Source organism: Dasypus novemcinctus, chromosome 11 (genome assembly GCF_030445035.2).
Source record: "Dasypus novemcinctus isolate mDasNov1 chromosome 11, mDasNov1.1.hap2, whole genome shotgun sequence".
Lineage (NCBI taxonomy): Eukaryota > Metazoa > Chordata > Mammalia > Cingulata > Dasypodidae > Dasypus > Dasypus novemcinctus.
This window is the reverse complement of record NC_080683.1, coordinates 48,172,649-48,192,715: the sequence shown is the minus strand read 5'-3', so window position 1 is coordinate 48,192,715 and position 20,067 is coordinate 48,172,649. Positions and strand designations below refer to the sequence as shown.

Below are 20,067 nucleotides of genomic sequence, written 5' to 3'. Positions count from 1 at the left end.
TACTGACAGTAATTCTTCTAAATAACTAATATTTCTGTTTTTCAACCCTTTTGTGGCTTCCAAAAAGTGATCAGTTTTACAATCACAAAAAAGTGAAAAATGCAGGTTTATAAAATAATACATAGCCATAACTTTAAAAAGAAGTTAAGAAATCCTCAGGTGTAAGAGTCTAACAAAATTTAGATTACAGCTGATACTATTTTCTTATCATTATTAAAAATAAGCTTATTTTCTCAATTTTCAAACATTCTAAAAATAGTTTTTTAAAATAAGAAATTTAGTTTTAAAAATAAGAAAATTCATTAACCACTGTCAGTACCAAGAATTCTATTCTTTTAATTTCTAATTCAAGTAATGATAATATAAAAGCCTTACATTCGCCTTTCCTCCTCCTCCTTTCTTCGACGTCGTTCATCTTCTTCACGTCTTTTTCTTTCTTTTTCCATTTCTTCTTGAATGCGCCTCAGTCTTTCTGCTTCTTCTTCCTGCTGTTTTTTTTTCTGTAAAGCACTGAGGAGTTCTTCGGAGCTTTTAACTAGTGCATCATATTCTTTCTGTATTTGTTCCCTTGACATGATAGTGGACTTAAAAAAACAAAATGATAAAAATATACTTAAAAAGTTATCTCTGTACCCTAACAGTTGACTATTTTCTATCAATCAAGCATTCAACTATCTAAGGACAAGGTAATATAGTATAGTTAAAATTTTCTTTTTCGGAATGATTAGCTAATTTAGCCAGAGTTTACTACTCTTTAACGATTATGCTCAAATAGCACCAAAGGATTATGTAGGAAATTATCAAATACATCCAAAATTGTTGGAAGATTTTTCTAAGTTGACCTTAAAAAAATACAGCTGGTTGATTTTAATTGATAACCATATCATATAAAAAGGAAGGCCCATGACAGAATTTTAAAATCAGATAAGTTTAACAAATAGCATTATCAGTCTTTTCCTGCTCTTCTCTCTGTTTTCTACCTCCAAAATTCTTACCATTGTCTACATAAAAGATTTGCAGAAAAAAAGTGATAAAAGACTAGCATAAAGACCTTTATTATATCCCACATAACTATAAAAGAAAAAGCACAACTGCACAAAGGCTAATATTTTTATTACACAAAAATCTTATTAACTAAATGAAAAATCGTATGAAAATAAACCAAGTCTATAAGAAAAAATTTCCATTTCAATACCAAATAAAAATCAAAGCAAAAAAAAAAAAGGGCCCAGGTTTTCCCTACAAAATTGGGTGGAGGAGATTGTTATTTTTATAACAGTTAAATTAAATTATGCTATAGCCTGTATGAAGATGATGCAATATCATGGACAAGGCATATAACATAATGTTAGAGATACATAACTAAATGGTCATTAAGAGAACAATGTAGGGGAGCGTGTGAATCTTAGTGATTTGAGTGCCAGCATCCCATGTACAAGGTGCAGGGTCAATCCCTGCTACCTTCTTCTGAAAAAAACAAAAACAAAAAAAACCCACACACTCAAAAAAGAACAATGTGAATACATATATATATATGTATGTTTTAATGGTTCTTTGGTTGGTTTTCTCCAAATTTTTAATAATACATTCCTTTTGTAGTTTAAAAATGAGTTTCTGAAAGTAGAAAAGAATAAAACAAATTAAAATAATTTGCTTAATCCTTTCTGAATCATGATTATGCAAAAGTTTACCAAAATGCACAGTATTTTAGCTCCTATATGGGGGAGACACATTTTTTGCTGACAACAAATGAAATTGTAACCGAGAATTAAGAATTAACAAATGGTAATATATGCTTACTGAATGATTAAATAGATACCTTTTTACTTTCTAATATATTGTAGAATAGCTGAAAGTAAATACCTGAAATTACTGAAACTTGCTAAACCAGAATTCAGATGCCTTCATTGCTGATAATGAATTTAAAAACTACATAACCTTTATGCTGCGATTGTAAAAACCTTGTAATCCCCTTCCCCATCCTGTTTTACAACTGTGAAGTCTTATCACTAGAGAGCACCTTAATGTTTATTAATGGAGGAATCTGAACCAGCCTAGAACTAACCCATCCCATTTACTAATTAGCATAAACCTATCTGTCCTTGGATACATTCAGAAAATTATTGCAGTTCAAGGAGACAGATGTTAGGCCTTTAGGCCACCTGATCTCCTTACTATGGGCTAGCAACAATCACTTTCTTTCTTCGAAACCCCAAAGTCTCAGGAATTGAACATTATTAAGGGTATCAGGCAAAGATCCCCACTTCTGCTTGGTAACAAAATCTCAATACAGATTGTCTTGTTCTTTAAACTATGAAAATCTTCAAATATAGGCAGAATATTATGATGAGCATTCACTTATCATCCAGACTCAACAGCTATTAACATATTGTACCTTTAAAATATAACATTTTTCTATACAGTCTCAGTACCAATAACAAGACATCAAATTACAAAAAAATTACAGGCAATGTCATTGGGTTAAAATTACATACCTTAATCTTAGCCATTAAAGCATCAATAGAAATTTCAAGATTCTTGACCTGTTTATTCACCTCTGGCTTTCCATCTTTCAATGCACTTACTACTTCATTAAATTTATCAAGTCGTTTTTTCAGTGTGCCCACCTTAACTAAGCCATCAATGCTATAAAGACAATATTTCAACAGTTTAATTTTGTCAATGTTGTAGATTAGATTTTTCATTAATAAAGTATTAGTGCTAAAGTTTCACTTGTTTTCAATATTTTCTTTTTCAGATCCTTTGTTGAGGGTAAAATTAAATAAAAAATAGGTGGGAACGGCATCAAAGATTGTCAATGGGATTTAAACTTCCTATATTTAGACTGAAAAAACTAAGAATTCAAATTATAGAATAACTTAAAAGAGCTATCTAATCTCTTTGAAAAGATTTTACCAATCAATAGTAATTCAGACCTCCAAGTTAAAAAAATACGCAAATTAATACTGAAAGACTCAAATAAGAAAGAGACTAAATTTATAGTGGGATAATATAGTTCCTACAGATAATCTTGAGAAATACAGTGAAAATATTAATGAGATAATGAGTGTAAGTTTCAATATTTCAGCAGTAAGATTTCAGTTTTTAACAATGTCAATTTGACATAATCAAGAAACTAAAGTCACTAAAATAATCAGAATAAAAGAGCTTCTTTCTATCACATATACCAACCTTCATAGCATTTACATTTTTGTAGGCCACTTCAAATCCTTTTGTAGAATGAGACAAGTAATGAACAGACTAATTACAAAAAAGACATACATATTTTTACGAAGGGCATGAGGAAAGAAAAACTCCTCGAGTATCCAAACTGCTCTTCATTATGATTATATTGCCATTACATTAGGGTAATTAGGTTTGCAGGCTTCTTTAGGCACTATTCATCTTACCGAGGCTTGTGTCTCCTTTTGCAAAGCCACATTCGAATAGTTTTTTGCATTTTAATGCAGGCTTCAGCTCGATATTTTATTTTGTTTTTTACTATGCATAAGTAAAAAAAAGATAGAAAATTGGGCAGTATAAATTAGACATACAGTATTTTCAAAAAGCACGTATTTCCAAAAAGTAATATTCAAAAACATAAATCTTGTATTTATTATAAGAAACACATTATACCAGACATTAAAATCAAGAAATTTAACATTTATTTAATTATATTTCTCAAAAATCATTTAAAATGCATTATTTCCTTATTATACCACACTACTGTTTCCCAAACTGTCCTGGGCAACATTATTCCATGAAATGTTAATAGGTGTGTCTTTGAAAAAGGATTCACCTGTCAAATATGTTTAGGAAAAGCTGATTATACCCCCTCTTGAAGATTTAAAAAAATTTTTTTAAAAATATACATAAATCATACAAAAGTGAAGATTCTTAATGAATATATTAAATGAAGCCTGTGAGAATCCTATAGCAAAAGGATCAATTTAAATCCCTGCCTGGTTACTGACTTTAGTACCACTGCCCAACACAGTTCACAAACGGATTACACAGAGCAGACAATTTTAATGTAATGTGCTTTCTATTATAAAGCAATGTATAAAGCAGAAAGCATTTAATGACAGTGTCAGATGTGTTTATATTTTACATGGAAAATGATGGAAAAAGGAGCTTCTTTTATCTAGTATCACAATTTTCTTTTTATCAAAATTCACAATTGCCTAACAAAAGACCTTGCCTGCATGGCTCCTTTTCATTAGGTCAAAGAATTTTACTTGTCTATGGATAAAAAACTAGTTCTTGAATCCTTTTCGTGTACCCAGTACTGTTCTGGATGCTGTGGTGAATATGAGGGGCAATTATAAATTTAACCAAGCCACTGATTCCCACATAGCTCCTGACAATAAAAGGTTTGCTATAGATTCTCAGGGTATTCCAAAAACATTCTGCTCTTCACCCTTGTTTTGGATCAGACATAACTAATTGTCATAACCAAGCAGCTCTCTCCATTTTGTCAAAGAAGAGAGTCTGAAAGGGGGTGACAGGAGATGAGGCAGAGAGGGTATGGTGAAACCCCATTTACAATGTCTTGAAAGACATTCTAAAAATTTAGACTTTGCCTTCTACAAGAGGAGAGCCATAAAAGGCTTTTAATTTTAAAGAGCTAACACTCTGGGAAGATAAGTCATAGCCAGAGAAACCAGTTTAGGAGGTTATAAAATTATGATGCAAGTGAGGACAAGGGGCTCATTCAGGGCACTGGCATAAAGATGATAAAGTGTGCAATATTTGGAGGAAGATTCAACAAGATTTGGTGACTGACAAGCTTTCAGAAATATGACAGGAGAGACAATTACAACCTTGAATTCTGGGGCACTGAATAACTTGTGTATTAATGGTAATGCCATGCAAGTAAAAAGAGAAAAGTTCTGGTCTATGTCTAAGGGAGTAGGGGATGGTGTGGGAGAGAGAAGGAGGAAAAAAGGGAGAGAAAAGAATCAATAAGAAGTTTTGCTTTGTTTGGGATATGATGAAATTAATGCTTTTTATAACACATTCAGTCAAAGAAAATGAGTATTAAACACTCAAAAACAAAACAAAAAAGTAAGTCTATAAATACTAATTTACCACATTCTGCACATGAGGTGTTGCTTGAAGAACCAGGGACATAGCATCAAATGAGAAACACAGTCCCTGTCATAAGGGCTTCAGCTCTGAGACAGCTTTAGAACATTGTATAAATCAACTCATTTTCAAAATAACAACTGATCTTGTTGCGAAAGAAAATACCTACATTTGATGACCGAGAGGGAGCACCACTGAACTTTCTTCCAGCGACTGCAGATAAGCCAATGATTGACTCTTTTAACCAACTCTGCTAAATGGTCAGGGTCAGACTTCATAATCTGATCAAATTCTGCAAACTAGGAAGTAAAATGATTTAGTATCAATATCTAAAGATAAACGTGTTTAAGCATACAGACATGGAATAAATAGAACATGAATACAAAATCAACTTTTTGGAAATGGTTGCATGCCAAAATCTCTCAGTGCAGTATATAGTAAATCCAAACATACTTGGCTGCATTTTGATGCCTCTTCTTTCCCTTCAGAATCTTTTTTTGGGAGGAAAAAGGGGAGGTATTTATTGCTAACTAGCAGATTCAATAATAAAGATTGTCAGAAATAATCTCAATTGAGCTAATGACAGACAGCTGGCAAAAAGGATTTAATGAGGAAAGAATGGAAATAGGCTAATACATCTTTGAACTCAGCTTGCTCACATTCTCAAATATCCCTTTATAGCTTCTGCTAAGTGAAAATCAGCTATATAGTAACAGGTACCACGAAAACTACTGCCTGTCTCTCAAACCCCATTCCCATTTTGGTCAGAGAAAAGAAACTGCTACTAAAAGACAGACAACACAAGACAGCTACTAGGTTATTAATGAATAAAGTATACTATTTCCACCATTTAACACCAAATTCAATAAAATTTTCAATCCTTTACCAAATTTCTCACTAATATTAAGGATGTCATACACCTATTTATCCATATTGCTTCTGCCTGGGTCAAAATTAAGTTAAAGGCCACATAATGAAATTAAAGGTTTTGGATCTTTGCCTGGGGCTTTCAACATATCCTTTTGATTGATGAATTTTTCTGGAGACATACAAAAACTGCTTCCTCTATCAGGCTATTAATTCTTAAAGAATCATTGTAGCTGTAAAATAAGAGAAATGTTGAGTTTATAATAAATATATATGATTACAGCTAAGTTAACTATGAACATTCACATATTCTTTGTCTCAAAACGGGCCCACTGCAATAAAAATTTTCACAGGCAAGTACATTCATTGGGAACACATTTTATGCCCACAAATAACGTGAAATTAGATTTATTTATAACTAATTTAGGCTTCAAAGCACTAAAAATATTAATGGTTTTGTTAAATCAACAAAAATAGCTATTTAAATATAGTAACAATCATATTTTAAATTATGAGGCTACAATTATTCAATCCACATTAAAAAGTTAGGAAAGGTGAAAAATACTACTATCTGATTGTGAATAATCTTTCAGTATTTCCTTACTGTATGTTTAGTTCTGCAGTACTCTATAATTCATTCTTATAACTTAGTGCAAGAATCTATAAACATATAAAACTAAATATTTTCTGGTTAACCCTTATTTAAGTAAAAAATTCAAATAATGCTCTGATTTCAATACTTAAAAAGCTGAATAAAACTGTAAAAAACTGTATATAGAGATTGAAACATTGTAAGCATCTCACAAGTAGGTAAATTGTGTATGTGTGCACACATGGTGTTAGTAAATGACCATAATAGAAACCACTAAATACAGAAAATATACACTGACTCCCAACTAGCCATGTTTATGATGTTAAAAGTTTAAAATAAAACTGTATTTACCTTGCCAGGTCTAAAAAATACTTTTGTTAAGCCAAATTTGTAGTCAATTTCATTTAGGCCCAAAGCTTTAAAAAGAGCCTACAAAATAAAAAAAATTAAAAAGTTAGATTCCAACTAGTAATTAATAAGAAAGATAATTTATAGATAAGAAATGTCCATATGGGTGGTATTTGTACCTTACAAAACAGTCTTGGATCCAACCTTGCAAGTTTATCTGGCAAATACTTTTTATACATATTGTAGAGTTCATGAAATGAAGCTCGTGATGGAAAACCACCCTGCATCAAGTCCAAAACAGACACCATACCTAGATTCATAAACAGATACAAATCACTGCCAATCACCGAATAGAAGTCCAAAAATAACTTGTGAATAATCAAACGATTTCACAAATTAATATTTACAAAGGGGCAATTTACAGGAATTATCAACAATGAAATATTACATGGGAAATATATTTCCACTCAATATATCCTAACTATCCACTACTTAAAACTATTTTGGCTGAATTTCATGGAGAACCAACTTGAATAACCATTCTTTAGTGGCAAACTGGTCTCTAGAGAGATCAAGTACAATTTGTATCTTTTTTTCTATTAGAAGCCTTTGTCACTATCACAGTATATAAGGCAAAAGCCTGAGATGGCTACTTTTGAAGCCCTGAGGTTTATTTTAAAATAAGATTCCTAATGGAGTCTCAAAGAAATAGGCATATATCCAAGTTCTAACTAGTACTTAAAGCAAAAGGAAAAGAAAGAGAAACTTACTATACTTTAGTATATAGACTTACTTTCACTCACGTTTCAAAGAAAACTAAAGTCTATTGGGATGAAAGTCTATTTTTGGTAAAACTCCAGTAAATAGTTAATTTTAGTCTTGAGTCAAGTTAAGCTTTACATGAAGGAAAAGTATAATGTAGGCAGGAAAAGGCTCAATAGCTATACAATGACATCTATGCCAGACTTCTGATTACAAATGACCAGATTTTCAGTCTCTGGGACTATTCAAATCAATGGGGAAAATATTAAGGTTATTATTAATCTTATTAAATATTATAACAATGGCTAACTAATTGGAAAACAAAAATAACATTGGCTCCTTACCTCACTCTTTATATCAAAATAACTTCTTGCTAGTCAAAATTTTAAATTTAAAACATGAAATTATAAAATATTAAAAATGAAGGAACTTTTACTTTACAGGAACTGCATGGAAAGATGATATCTCTAAGTAATCAAACTGAATGTTAACCTATCTGACTGGCAAAGGTATAAAACACCAATCCTCTCAGAATTGATAATAATGTAGGCAAATACACTCAAACACCAGTGGAAGCATTCGGGGTGAAAATTTGGAAATATTTATTCCTTGACTCAGTAGTTTCAATTCCTGTGAATCTATCCTACAATTTTTAACACATGTGGGCAAATATATGTGTACAGACACATTCAATGGATCATAGTTTGCAACAGAAATCAGGATATAAGTGAAGATCAGACTGAGCAGAAGAAAGAACACTTAGGAAGCAACAACAAAAATGCAGGTGAGAGATGGTGACAGCTTGGACAAGGGAGGCAGTATAGGAAATGAGAGAAATGGATTCTGCTTAAGAGGTCACAGCAACAGGATATGGAGAGACTTAGATTTGGGGAATAAGGGATGTAGGGAGCTAGATGAATGGCTGGATCAAGGACTACACTGCCAAACCCTAAAAGATTATCAGGTTTATGGAATATGATCATAAGATCAGTTTTGAACATGCTGAATTCTATGATACCTTTGCCATATACAAGTGGAGGTATCAAAGATACAGAAAAAAACATGTCTGGAGCAAACTGATAAGGAGTCAGGTATGACCAGAGATTTCAAAAGAAAAAGGAGCAGCATATATTGAAAGGACTGATCGGACTCAAATGCGATGGTGAAGTCCGCTAAGATAAGGACTGCAAAATGAACATTTCATTTAGGATCATGGAAGTCACTTGTTACCTTACGAAGTACTATTTGGTGGATTCTCTTGGTTAAAGAGTAAGTGGAAAGCAGGTAACTAGGAAAGCAAGAATAGACTTTTCTTTCTTGCCTTAAAAGGGGAGAAAAGCAACAAGAAGGTATATGTATAGCAATGTGGGTCACAGGGAATTAAGATGAGATTTAAGCATGTTTAAATGCTATTGGGAGTGTTCTATCACAAAGGGAAAGGTTCAGTTTACAAAGTTCAATTACAAGGTTCAATAGTAAAGATTCCTGAGTAGGAAGGGATGGATTCCAAGGAGCTATAACTACTCTCAAGTAGGAAGAAAAGCTGCTCCTCCTTTCTTAACAGGAGGGAAGAAGGTTGCTCGTGCAGGTGGGTAGAAGTGTTGGAAGCACACAGGTTAAGCTTTTAAATTTTTAGTAGAAGTGAGGTTGTCTGCTACAGGCTTAGAGATTTGAGGAGAACAAGGTAGGTCTTATTCATCTCCACAGAGAAATAGGGGAACATGCTGACCAGGGAAATTTGGCAGGGCAAGCTTGAGAACCCTTTAAAGGTCAGTAATCACGAATTTATAATGTGCCAACCTGTCTTGCCTACTAATCCTGTACAGACAAGAAAGGACAAAATTAAATTCATCAACAGCTATGGATTTTTGACAAGCGTCAGGTACCATCAGGTTTGGAGGGCCCAAAGCCTTTACAATTGGGGATGGGGTCTTTAAGAAAACAATACAAAATTATAAACACAAAATGAGGTGCACGATTATGGAAGGAGCCCATTTAAATGAGGGACCCAGAAGCATAAGCATTCTTAGCTTCATGATATGTCTGCCTCAAAAAAGAGCACAAAAAAGAGTAAGAGAGTTTAAGGAAGTGTTACGAGCCTAAGTTGGCACCAAAGGTAAGTAAGAAGGGAAGTGGACTTGGCCCAGTGGTTAGGGCGTCCGTCTACCACATGAGAGGTCCGCAGTTCAAACCCCAGGCTTCCCTGACCCGTGTGCAGCTGGCCCATGCACAGTGCTGATGCACACAAGGAGTGCCCTGCCACGCAGGGGTGTCCCCGCGTAGGGGAGCACGCACAAGGAGTGTGCCCCATAAGGCGAGCTGCCCAGCGCGAAAGAAAGTGCAGCCTGCCCAGGAATGGTGCCACACACACAGAGAGCTAACGCAACAGGATGACGCAACAAAAAGAAACACAGATTTCCATGCCCCTGATAGGGACAGAAGCGGTCACAGAAGAACACACAGCAAATGGACACAGAAAGCAGACAACTGGGGGGTGGGGGGAAGGGGAGAGAAATAAATTTAAAAAATAAAATAAAAAAATTAAAAAAAACAAAGTTAAGTAAGAAAGGAAAAAGTTGATGCCTTGGAGAAAAGTAAGGGCAGTATGTGCAGGGAGGGGAATAGGTGTGGAGCAAAGGAAAAGCAGTGAGCCTGGTGCCTAAGACTTCTGTGACTAAGGAAGGCCAGAGCAAGGCAGGGGGGCAAGGGTAGGAAGTGACAGCCAATGCATGTTAATTAAGTTCCACAGAAGCAAAGGATACTGTGTTACTTTTTTTTTTTAACTTTTTAAATAGACACAGAGAACAGACAACCGGGGTGGGGGGGGAGGGGAGAGAAATAAATAAATAAATCTGAAAAAAAAAAAAACACCACCACCCAATAGAAAGGAAAAAAAAAAAAGAAACATAAGAGGTTCCCATATAACCCACTCCCCACCCACCCATCCCCATCATTTTTGTAAATGGTATTTTTTTAAAGATATGTACATCTCAAAAAATGTTACATTAAAAAATATAAGAGGAAAGCGGACACAGCTCAACTGATAGAGCGTCCACCTACCATATGGGAGGTCCAGGTTCAAACCCAGGGCCTCCTGGCCCACGCACAGTGCTGCCGCATCCAAGGAGTGCTGTGCCACACATGGGTGTCCCCCACGTAGGGGAGCCCCACGTGCAAAGATTGCACCCCGCACAAAAAAAGCACAGCCCGCCCAGGAGTGGTGCCGCATACACTGAGAACTGACACATCAAGATGATGCAACAAAGAGAGACACAGATTCACGGTGCCACCGAGAATACAAGAGGTCACAGAAGAACACACAGTGAATGGACACAAGAGAGCAGACAATGGGGGGCGTGGGGGAAGGGGGGTGGTAAAAATTAAAAAAAATAAAATCTTTAAAAAAAAAACAAACATAAGAGGTTCCCATATACCCCCCTATTCTCCCCACCCTACTCCTCCCACACTAACAACCTCCCCCATCATTGCGGCACACTCATCCCACTTGGTGAACATATTTTGGAGCACTGATGCACCACAAAGATAATAGTTTATCCTGTAGTTCACACTCTCCCCCAGTACATTCAGTGGGTTATGGCAGGATATATAAAGTCCAGCATCTGACCCTGCAATATCATTTAGGACAATTCAAAGTCCCCAAAATGCCCCCTTATCACATCTCTTCTTCCTTCTGGTACTGTGTTCTTTTCATTTGTTTTTACAAGAGGTTGAGTGGGATGCAAGCACACCAAACCAAACTCCTCGCTCAAGTCAGGTGGGGAGTTAGAGACTAACTGCTGCTATACTGAGAAGTCCACAGAAAGGGAGCCCCTTAAGGGGAGATACAGGTTTGCAGTTAAGAGTCTTTTCAAGTTTTACTTTGGTGATGCAAATAGCTTTATTTCACAATAAACCATACCCCAATATCGCTCAAATAATTTGATAGCTATGCTTTTCTTAAAATTAAAGGATTTTAAGATAAAAATCATATTGCACTTAAAAATAACTGTGAATTATTTGAAAACAGACCTATTAAATTGTTCCTGAAATAAGACTATTGATACTGAGAAACAATGTAAATATATGGAAATACCTGAACATTGAAGTTGAGACAAAATTTGAGCACCTTCAAAATGATGGTTTGTCATCTTTAAATTAGGTTTGATGCAGCGAATAAAGCTTGCTCCCTAGGAGTGCAAAGGTATTATTTGAGACAACACATATGACATTCTTATTTTTCTATTTCTATGAATACCAGAGACTTTCAGAGCATACCATCATTAACAAAAGAAACTTTCAAAATGAGCACTAAGGAGCTTAAAACTTTATTAGCATGCATTTATAATTTAAAGCTTGGGTTGAATTTCTCCATTATTTACTAACAATATTAGAAAAATATTGTTTTTAAGATTTGAATGCTACAAACTGATATTGTAAAATGAAAAGTCTTTCTACTGTAAAACATATTTGAACAACATATTTCACAGCTAACAAAGATGTAATTTTCTTCTACATTTAAACATATTTATATGCTATATTTCTGTATAAGAAAACTGTCCCATGACCACAGAAGCAAATAAAACTTAAAAGTATGTCCCTTAAACTTAGATCAACATGTTAAAAAACAAAAACAAAAACTTTTTCTTTCAACTACAAAAAAATAATATAGTAGGTCCCTAAGCTACAGCATCACACATTTTAAAATTTGTTAAACAATACTTTTAAAAGCATAAAGACATTAATTTGGAACCAATTCTCAGATTCTGTTGAATGAGGCAGAGAAAACACTGACTATGCACAAAACGAAACTGCTGAATACTGAAGCTAAAATACTGGTCATCTAAATAACTTTCTCTTCAAAGTAGTCACCTTGCAAGTCACCTTGCAAAGCTAGTTATTTCAATGATATGCTCACTGCAAAATTTTAGAAATGGCATCAGTCAGCTTAAACAGTCATCAAAGTTATCTCATCACTTTATAGTATGACCATATTGGGAGTAGGAGGGGGAATAAAATACCCTCCCTCATCAGACTTGGTTTTCAAAGTGCCTTTAAGTATTTGCAGTCAATGAGGATATTTAAAAGAATTTCTTAATGGTTCCAAAAGTAGGTGAAATAAAAAATTAAGCAATAACACCACTGACAATAAATATTTGGCTTTTCAAAATGACTATTTGAAAGGGAAGAATATTCAGTTAAATTCTATAGATTTGTTTAAAAAATTCTTAGCTTAGAATCATGCCTTATTTATATAATACATATTAAATTTCCTTTTATGGTGAATTTTTCAAATTTACAAAGGCAAGGTGAATCACTGAAATGCCAAGTTAAAGAATAGGCTCAGGAAGTGGATGTGGCTCAAAGGATTGGGCTCCCATCTACCATACAGGAGGTCCAGCATTCATTTCCCGGGGCCTCTTGGTGAAGGCAAGCTGGCCTGAGCAGAGAGCTGGCCCATGAAGAGTGCTGACCCATGTGGTGTGCTGGCCCGCATGGAGAGCTGGCACAGCAACATAATGCAACAAAAAGAGACACAGAGGAGAGACAATAAGAGTTGCAGCAGACCAGGGAGCTGAGGTGGTACAAGAGATTGAGCACCTTTCTCCCACTCCAGAAGGTCCCAGAATCGGTTCCCAGTGCCGCCTAAAGAGAAGACAAGCAGACACAGAAGAACACACAGCGAATGGAAACAGAAAGCAGACAGCAAGCACAAAACAACAGGGGCTGGAGGGGGAGGGAGAAATAAATAAATCTTTAGAAAAAAAAAAGAATAGGTTCCTAATAAATATTGCCTCTATAATAGGGCATAAAAATATTGTATCAATTTTTTCAACTTCAACATTGCCAACTCTGGAGAGAGTTATAATACTTTCTGAAGTGATAAAATCTATACAAATCACATGTTTTAATTGTAAAAAATACATTTTCCATGACAATAATTACTAATCATTTTCACCTTCATGAAACTATGAGGCAATCTTAATTTAATAACATTCACAGATTTTTATATATTTATAAAACAATTTGACTTCACACATATATTTGACTTTTCTTCAGAACAAATTAAACCAAAATGCTAATTTCTTTAATGAAAGAAATTTGGCTTAAATTGCATTTCTAATTATGCTAGGTTTACTGTGCTTACTTGGGTAATTACTTCTAATAATTCAACACCATCATTTTAAAAAAACAGTTTTTTTTTAAAGTATACTCACAGTACTTCGAAGTTTATCCAGAAGTAAATTTAATTGTGTCTGTCCAAGAAATGAAATCAGTTAATTAAATCAATAGGCAAAAGTACACAATGATCAATTAATATCAGCTATCCAAAAAAACATACAATAACATCCACCTTTAACACATTACAATTTTCCCCTGGTATACAAACTCATTAACAGGCAGCATCATGCAAATGGCTAATATAATACTAAGACAATTACCTACTGTACTTACAAAGAACTTGTATAATTACAACACTGAAAATCAGCAATACTAAAAAGCATACAAACACAATCACAGATGGGATGAATGAGGAAAAAAGTGTACAAGGTAATAAAGGAACTAAAGAAAAATGCTGGGAGTGCATTCAATAAAAAATAAATATTAGAGTATTTGACTATGTGGTAAACAAGGTGTAGTTTGTGTCACATGCCATTAAGAATGAGATGTTTAAAATATACACTAACGGTATATATTAAGATTGTTTTATATAACACTTAAGATAATGAAAATTGTCCTGACTAACAGAAATCCTATTATTTTAAAATAATAGGAAATGTTTCACATTTCCTATTATTTTAAAAACTTGAGTTTTCTCATTCAAAAATTTGACAATAAACACAAAAAGTTACTACTATGCTTGCCTGTTTTTAATATTAACTATCTGATTATAATTTACTCTGGTTCAATAAACTAAAATCGCTTATTTGCTTAATTACTCTGCAAAGTAAATTATGTAAAACTCTTCTATCTTGATTTTATATTGAAATGATTATTGTTCTACTTACAAAAGAAAAACTTAAGATGTTAATACTTGAATTAATGTATTGGCTTCTTCACAGTGATAATTATTAACAATATTAATTAAGATAATAATAAAAGTACCTTGCTGAATGCTTTCTATGAATGAGATATAGTTCGAAGTTATCATGGGCATTATCATATTTAATCTGTACAACCATCCTAATTAAGGATACATTATTAGCTTCATCTTATAGGTGAAAGCAGTAAGATTCAGAAAGATAAATAATTTGCCCAAGATCATGGAGCTAGTAATGGCAAAGCCAGGATTCCAAAACAAGTTGACACCAAAGCTCACTCTGATCTGTGATATAACAGTACACTTCACATACCATAGGGCAGGGTTAAGTCATAAAAATGGAGTAAATTTTTCACTGGATTAAAACAAATAGGCATATCCCACTTGTCTGGTCCACAGACTTCTGACAACCTTAATCAATCTGACCACTAAACTACTGAAAAGTAAGTAAAAGAGCTGCTAGTTTCGAAAGAAAAAACTGTCAGAAAGTCTATGCCTAATCCACAGACTAAGCACAGGGGTCCTCCAAAGAAAGAGATGTAAAGTAAGCCAGGAAAGTAGACAAAACAAAAATAGCAGCTTAGAGAAGAGGAAAGAAAATCAATTATCATAGAACATCAGTCAGTGACCATAAAGCATAAGGTGAATAGCCTTATATAATGTATGCTTTAATTGTATTTTATTTTTATTTAAAAACATATAAACATTCATGCTTATAATGACAAAATAATCCTTCCAAAGTATTACTATTTCTAAAATAATGGCAGCAAAAGGGTTCATAACCCGAAAAATTCACTTCTGTGGAAAACTTTTGGTCCCCAGTGATGTTGGATAACTGAAGTATTACTGTAAAAGCTAGCCTGTTTTGTTTTATTGACTTACATATCTCAAATTGAATTTAATGAGATAGTTCATATTTAAAATTAAGACTAACTTTAAAATTAAGAATCACTATTAATATTTAATTTCAAAGTAGCACAGGTGAAAACATGAAATAATTTATGATTAATAATGTCACTCAGTGATAGCTTTAGCAGTTTGACATGCACAATATATCTTGTTATGTATGAGTAATTAAAAGGCATTTTATTTTAAGATCAACATAAAGGAATAATTTAAGCCATAGTAGAATTTTAAGAATGTTTTTATTTATATTGTCTAAAACTTCAAGTATATTATTACCAGTTTTATTAATATAATATCACAGTAAGAAAATAATGAATGACATTTATTTCACAGAAGGTAACACTATTTTTAAATCAATCTATTATCAAATGTCAAAGTTAAGAATATTCAAGTCAGAGAAAAAGTATTGCTCATCAAGAGAAATGAGGTCCCATAATTAATGAATATAACTTAAAATAAGTCTTTTTATTCAAAATGTATAAGCTTCTCCTATATTATGTTTAAGCTCAAATAAAATAGCTTTTATCAAGTTAGCTATAAAGAGTCCATTTCAATCCAGAAAGGATTAACCAACATTTAATATCATAGTATTCTGAAGCCTAAATATTATTCCTAATTACCTAATTATCAAAATATTTAAAGTACCCATGACATACGCAGAATTCTTTTGTAAATCCAAGAATTCCTTTGAAAATGTATGAGAGAGAAATTAATTCTACTTCTTTTTCTATTAATTATAGTTCTTTGTTCATTAAAATTGTGACCTAAAGCATTATTAATAAAAGAAATGTTCTTTAGTGTTAAGTAAGCTATTTAAAGGGCTTACCACACCCAAGTGCTTTTCTTTTACATAGTTATTAAAAGCTTTAATCAAATTTTAGTAAAACATGCACACCCAAAATACTATATGAGAGAACACACACTCAAAAAGAATTACAAAGAGAATCATTAACTTGAGATGGGCTCTTTTTAACACAGCAGCCCCACTCTATAAACAGGAGACCATTAAGGCAATCATTTACCTGAAGCCCCTGGCTGTGCCTGCTTTTCTCTCTCAACTGAACTAGTCCTCTCTAGCCATCTCGAGCTGGACTACTCCAGCTAAAAAAAACTGCTGAATGAGGAAGGAAACAGAAAACAGGTGGAAAAGATAAGGTTTGAAGGTCAACTGGACAGTAAGCAGAAGCAAGAACATTTTAGGAAAGCAATCAGATATGTTAAGCACTAAGAGAGAACATATTCAGAAAATTACAAGCATTTCTGTATGTTCTATTTATTAGGGCTACGTTATGATATTTTACATTAAAACATCAACCATGCATGGTGTGCTTTTAAACCTAACTCATGGAATTTCTGAGAGTGACCACCATTATCCAGTTTAGAGTATCAAACATTATCTTTTGTTCTAAATGCAGTTTAAAAAAATCAAATGGTTAATTTAACACGAATACCTTAAATTTATTTCCCACACTGATGAAGCTTAGTTTTCCTGCTTTTTGTTTAGTGTCTTTGTTGTTATTTGTGGATGACTCAAATAACTCCCGTATAAACTTATCTCTGGATTCACATATTAAGGATTCAAGAGACATATGTAAAGCATCATTATTTTTCTCCACAAACTGCATCTGAAAAAAACAAATCAAACAGGAATGCTTCAGCCCATCTTGTATCCCTTACCACAGTGCTGTGCAATAAAACTTTCTGTGATGACAGAAATGTTCTATATAGCTGAGCTGTACCATACAGTGGCTGCCAGCCAGTGTGGCTATTAAGCACATGAAGTAACTGAGGAACTGAATTTTTAAGTTTATTTAAATTAAATTAAATTAAATTTTAACAGTCACATGTAGTTAGAGGCTACCACACTGACAGCACAGCTTCAACATCAAATGGTTTGTTCCTAGTAAAAGATATACTCACTGTTTCATAGCATACTGCCCCTGCAAAATGCCTGATAATGAAGCCTTCATCATCTCTAATATTTCTATGTACTGCCAGCTTAGATTTCCTGGGAATCTAAAAAAAATACATATGTCACTTTGTAAGATAAAAAACACATTACATAATTTTCCTTTATAAAACAGTTGGGATCTGAAATACTTCCCAAATTTGGGTATGAAATTATAAAGGAAGTTATCACACTTCCACAATTATACTGCTTTGTCAATATCTACTATGCCTGAAAGTACCAGTGAAATCTAACAAAATGAATTGGTTAAAATCTCTTGGGGAAAAAAAAAAAGCTATTTAGAAGCACATACAAAATATAGTGGGTGTTTTATAAGACTAATGGCCTGTATTAAAGTAGTGGTTCTCAATGCTGATGCTGAATTAGAATCACTTTCAGAGCTTTTAAAACATCCAAAGTGCAGACGATTTACATTAGGTGATTCTTATATGTAGTCAAGCTTAAGAATCAATTTTTCTAAAGAAAAACTTAATATCAGCTACAGGGAATCTCCCACCATTTTAAACATGTTACAGAATGTGCCTGAATCTATTTGAAGGAAACTAAATTATTTTAGGGGTGTACTATCGAATTCTAATACTGCATTCTTGTACTTAATAGTTTTCAAAATGCTTTTGCATACAAGATCACATCTGACCCTCAAAAGAACCTAAGGTTAAGAAAGACAGTCTCATTTAAAAATGAGAAAACTAAGAACTGGGAACCTTATGTGGCTTGCTCAAGGGCAGAAAGCTAGCAGACCACAGAGTCTCTTCTCTCAGTATGAGGTAATACACCAGAATAAGTGAAAGTGAACTACCTGCCCTTGACTCTCAGACCCACCACTTCCTCACTGTGCCAATCAGGGACAATCACTCAGCTTCTCCTTGAATGTCTCCTACCTGTAGCATAGGGGTACTAATAGGACCTACTTCAGAGGACTGTTGTGAGGATTAAATAAAATCATTCAAGGAAAATATTTAGAACAGTTCCTGACACATAATACATGTTCAATAAATAGTTGTTATTGCTTTTACTTCCAAAGAAATACAACAAAAATAATAAACTAAACAAATTAGGATTTACTACCTTACTCACAGTTATCTTTTGAGATAAGCAGCCAAAGTCCGTTGCTGATGCATTATTTTGCAGATCTCTGAGTTATATGACTGACCAGTGATCAGTTCTCTTGGCAAAAGTAACCAAGGCTAGTCATAACAAAGACCAGTGACCCACGTATAATCAGAACTACATATACAAATACATCTTCAATCTTAGAAAAAGTTTTGTTGATTATACATATTGTTCTATTTCTCCTCCAATGGGAGAAACAGGCTCCACATTACAGGAATATTTAGGGAGCTAGAACTCCAAGTTAATGGAGCAGGTGGTTGAAGGATCCCAGTCCCCCTAGAAGGTTAATAGAATTACAACAGCTTTTCAAGTAAATGCATTTAACCTCTTTACCCCAACACATTCTTATCTTTATTAATGATGCATGAACACCAGAATATTCATTATCATTCACTTAAGTTCCTAAATTCATCAAAGCAATGAATGTTATACTATGGTAGGACCTCAAAATAATATACAGTTTGGAAGGCATTTGCCTGTTTTCTATTTTCACCAAGTAATCTGTCTTTTCTCGCTGCTTTGTTGTTGCTGTTGTCATGATTGCTGTTATCTACAAGATGAGCTAGCACCTATCTTTGTGGTTGAAACTGATATCAGTTATTTCTTCTGTGCAGTCAGGCTGTTTCTGGGCACAAGAAAGGAGCTGTGCTTGCATTACCTCAGGTGATATGGTTAAGTATAAAGATAACCATAGAATTAGGGGAACAGAGGAAACACATCTACAGACATACAATCCAGACTCACAGAGAACTGCTCTTCTAGTCATTGTCTCAAGCTCAGCTCTAAGACCCACAGCAGTTCAGGAAGCCAGGTTTTCTGATCCTTTTAGAAGTGCAACTCATATATTTCTACTGCCCCCTGCCCTTTGTCTGTAACAGATAACCATTACTCTAGCTAATTCTCTGTTTCAGCTTCCACTTCCCTCTCTGAGTATACTTTCCATTCAAAACACCCTCTGGAAGAAGATTTAATATGAATCAGCTGAACACTATCTAATTCTTCCATCAGTTGGAATTCTCATTCTAAGCCACAAATTCTAAGCCACAAACTGCTGGTCTTACAAACGTGTAGACAGATAGCTACTTGTGACCCCAGAGGCTAACCTCTAGAGTGTATATGACACAGAGCATAGCAACTTATGGCCACTTTGCTGAGAAGGGAAAACACGAAGACAGCAGGTCAATCTCTTCCGTACATCTTAGATATGTGAAATGTACTTTGCAATCAGAGAAAAAGGCCTTGATTAGGATGATAATCATCATGAAAATATATTTATAAATTAAATACACATCTATAGAAGATTTTATTTTGGATATATTATAGTTACTCTAAGCCCTCCATAGCTTATGATTCTAATTATCTAAAAAAGGTTAAAAATAATCA

At 33.8% G+C, this 20,067-nt stretch overlaps 1 protein-coding gene across 7 annotated transcripts in view; it reads right to left on the bottom strand.

The window, feature by feature from the left end:
• MYO6 (myosin VI) overlaps positions 1 to 20,067 on the bottom strand; it is a 183,743-nt gene that overhangs the window by 19,978 nt on the left and 143,698 nt on the right. For all 7 annotated transcript variants that reach the window (XM_058307050.2, XM_058307052.2, XM_071218553.1 and 4 more), the window contains 10 exons: positions 17,523 to 17,618; positions 17,054 to 17,227; positions 13,873 to 13,911; positions 11,751 to 11,844; positions 7,075 to 7,205; positions 6,899 to 6,976; positions 5,258 to 5,387; positions 3,411 to 3,501; positions 2,496 to 2,646; positions 376 to 584 (listed from right to left, as the gene is read on the bottom strand). In XM_058307050.2, the coding sequence (XP_058163033.1) occupies positions 376 to 584; positions 2,496 to 2,646; positions 3,411 to 3,501; positions 5,258 to 5,387; positions 6,899 to 6,976; positions 7,075 to 7,205; positions 11,751 to 11,844; positions 13,873 to 13,911; positions 17,054 to 17,227; positions 17,523 to 17,618 (1,193 nt within the window). The remainder of the gene's footprint in view (positions 1 to 375; positions 585 to 2,495; positions 2,647 to 3,410; positions 3,502 to 5,257; positions 5,388 to 6,898; positions 6,977 to 7,074; positions 7,206 to 11,750; positions 11,845 to 13,872; positions 13,912 to 17,053; positions 17,228 to 17,522; positions 17,619 to 20,067) is intronic.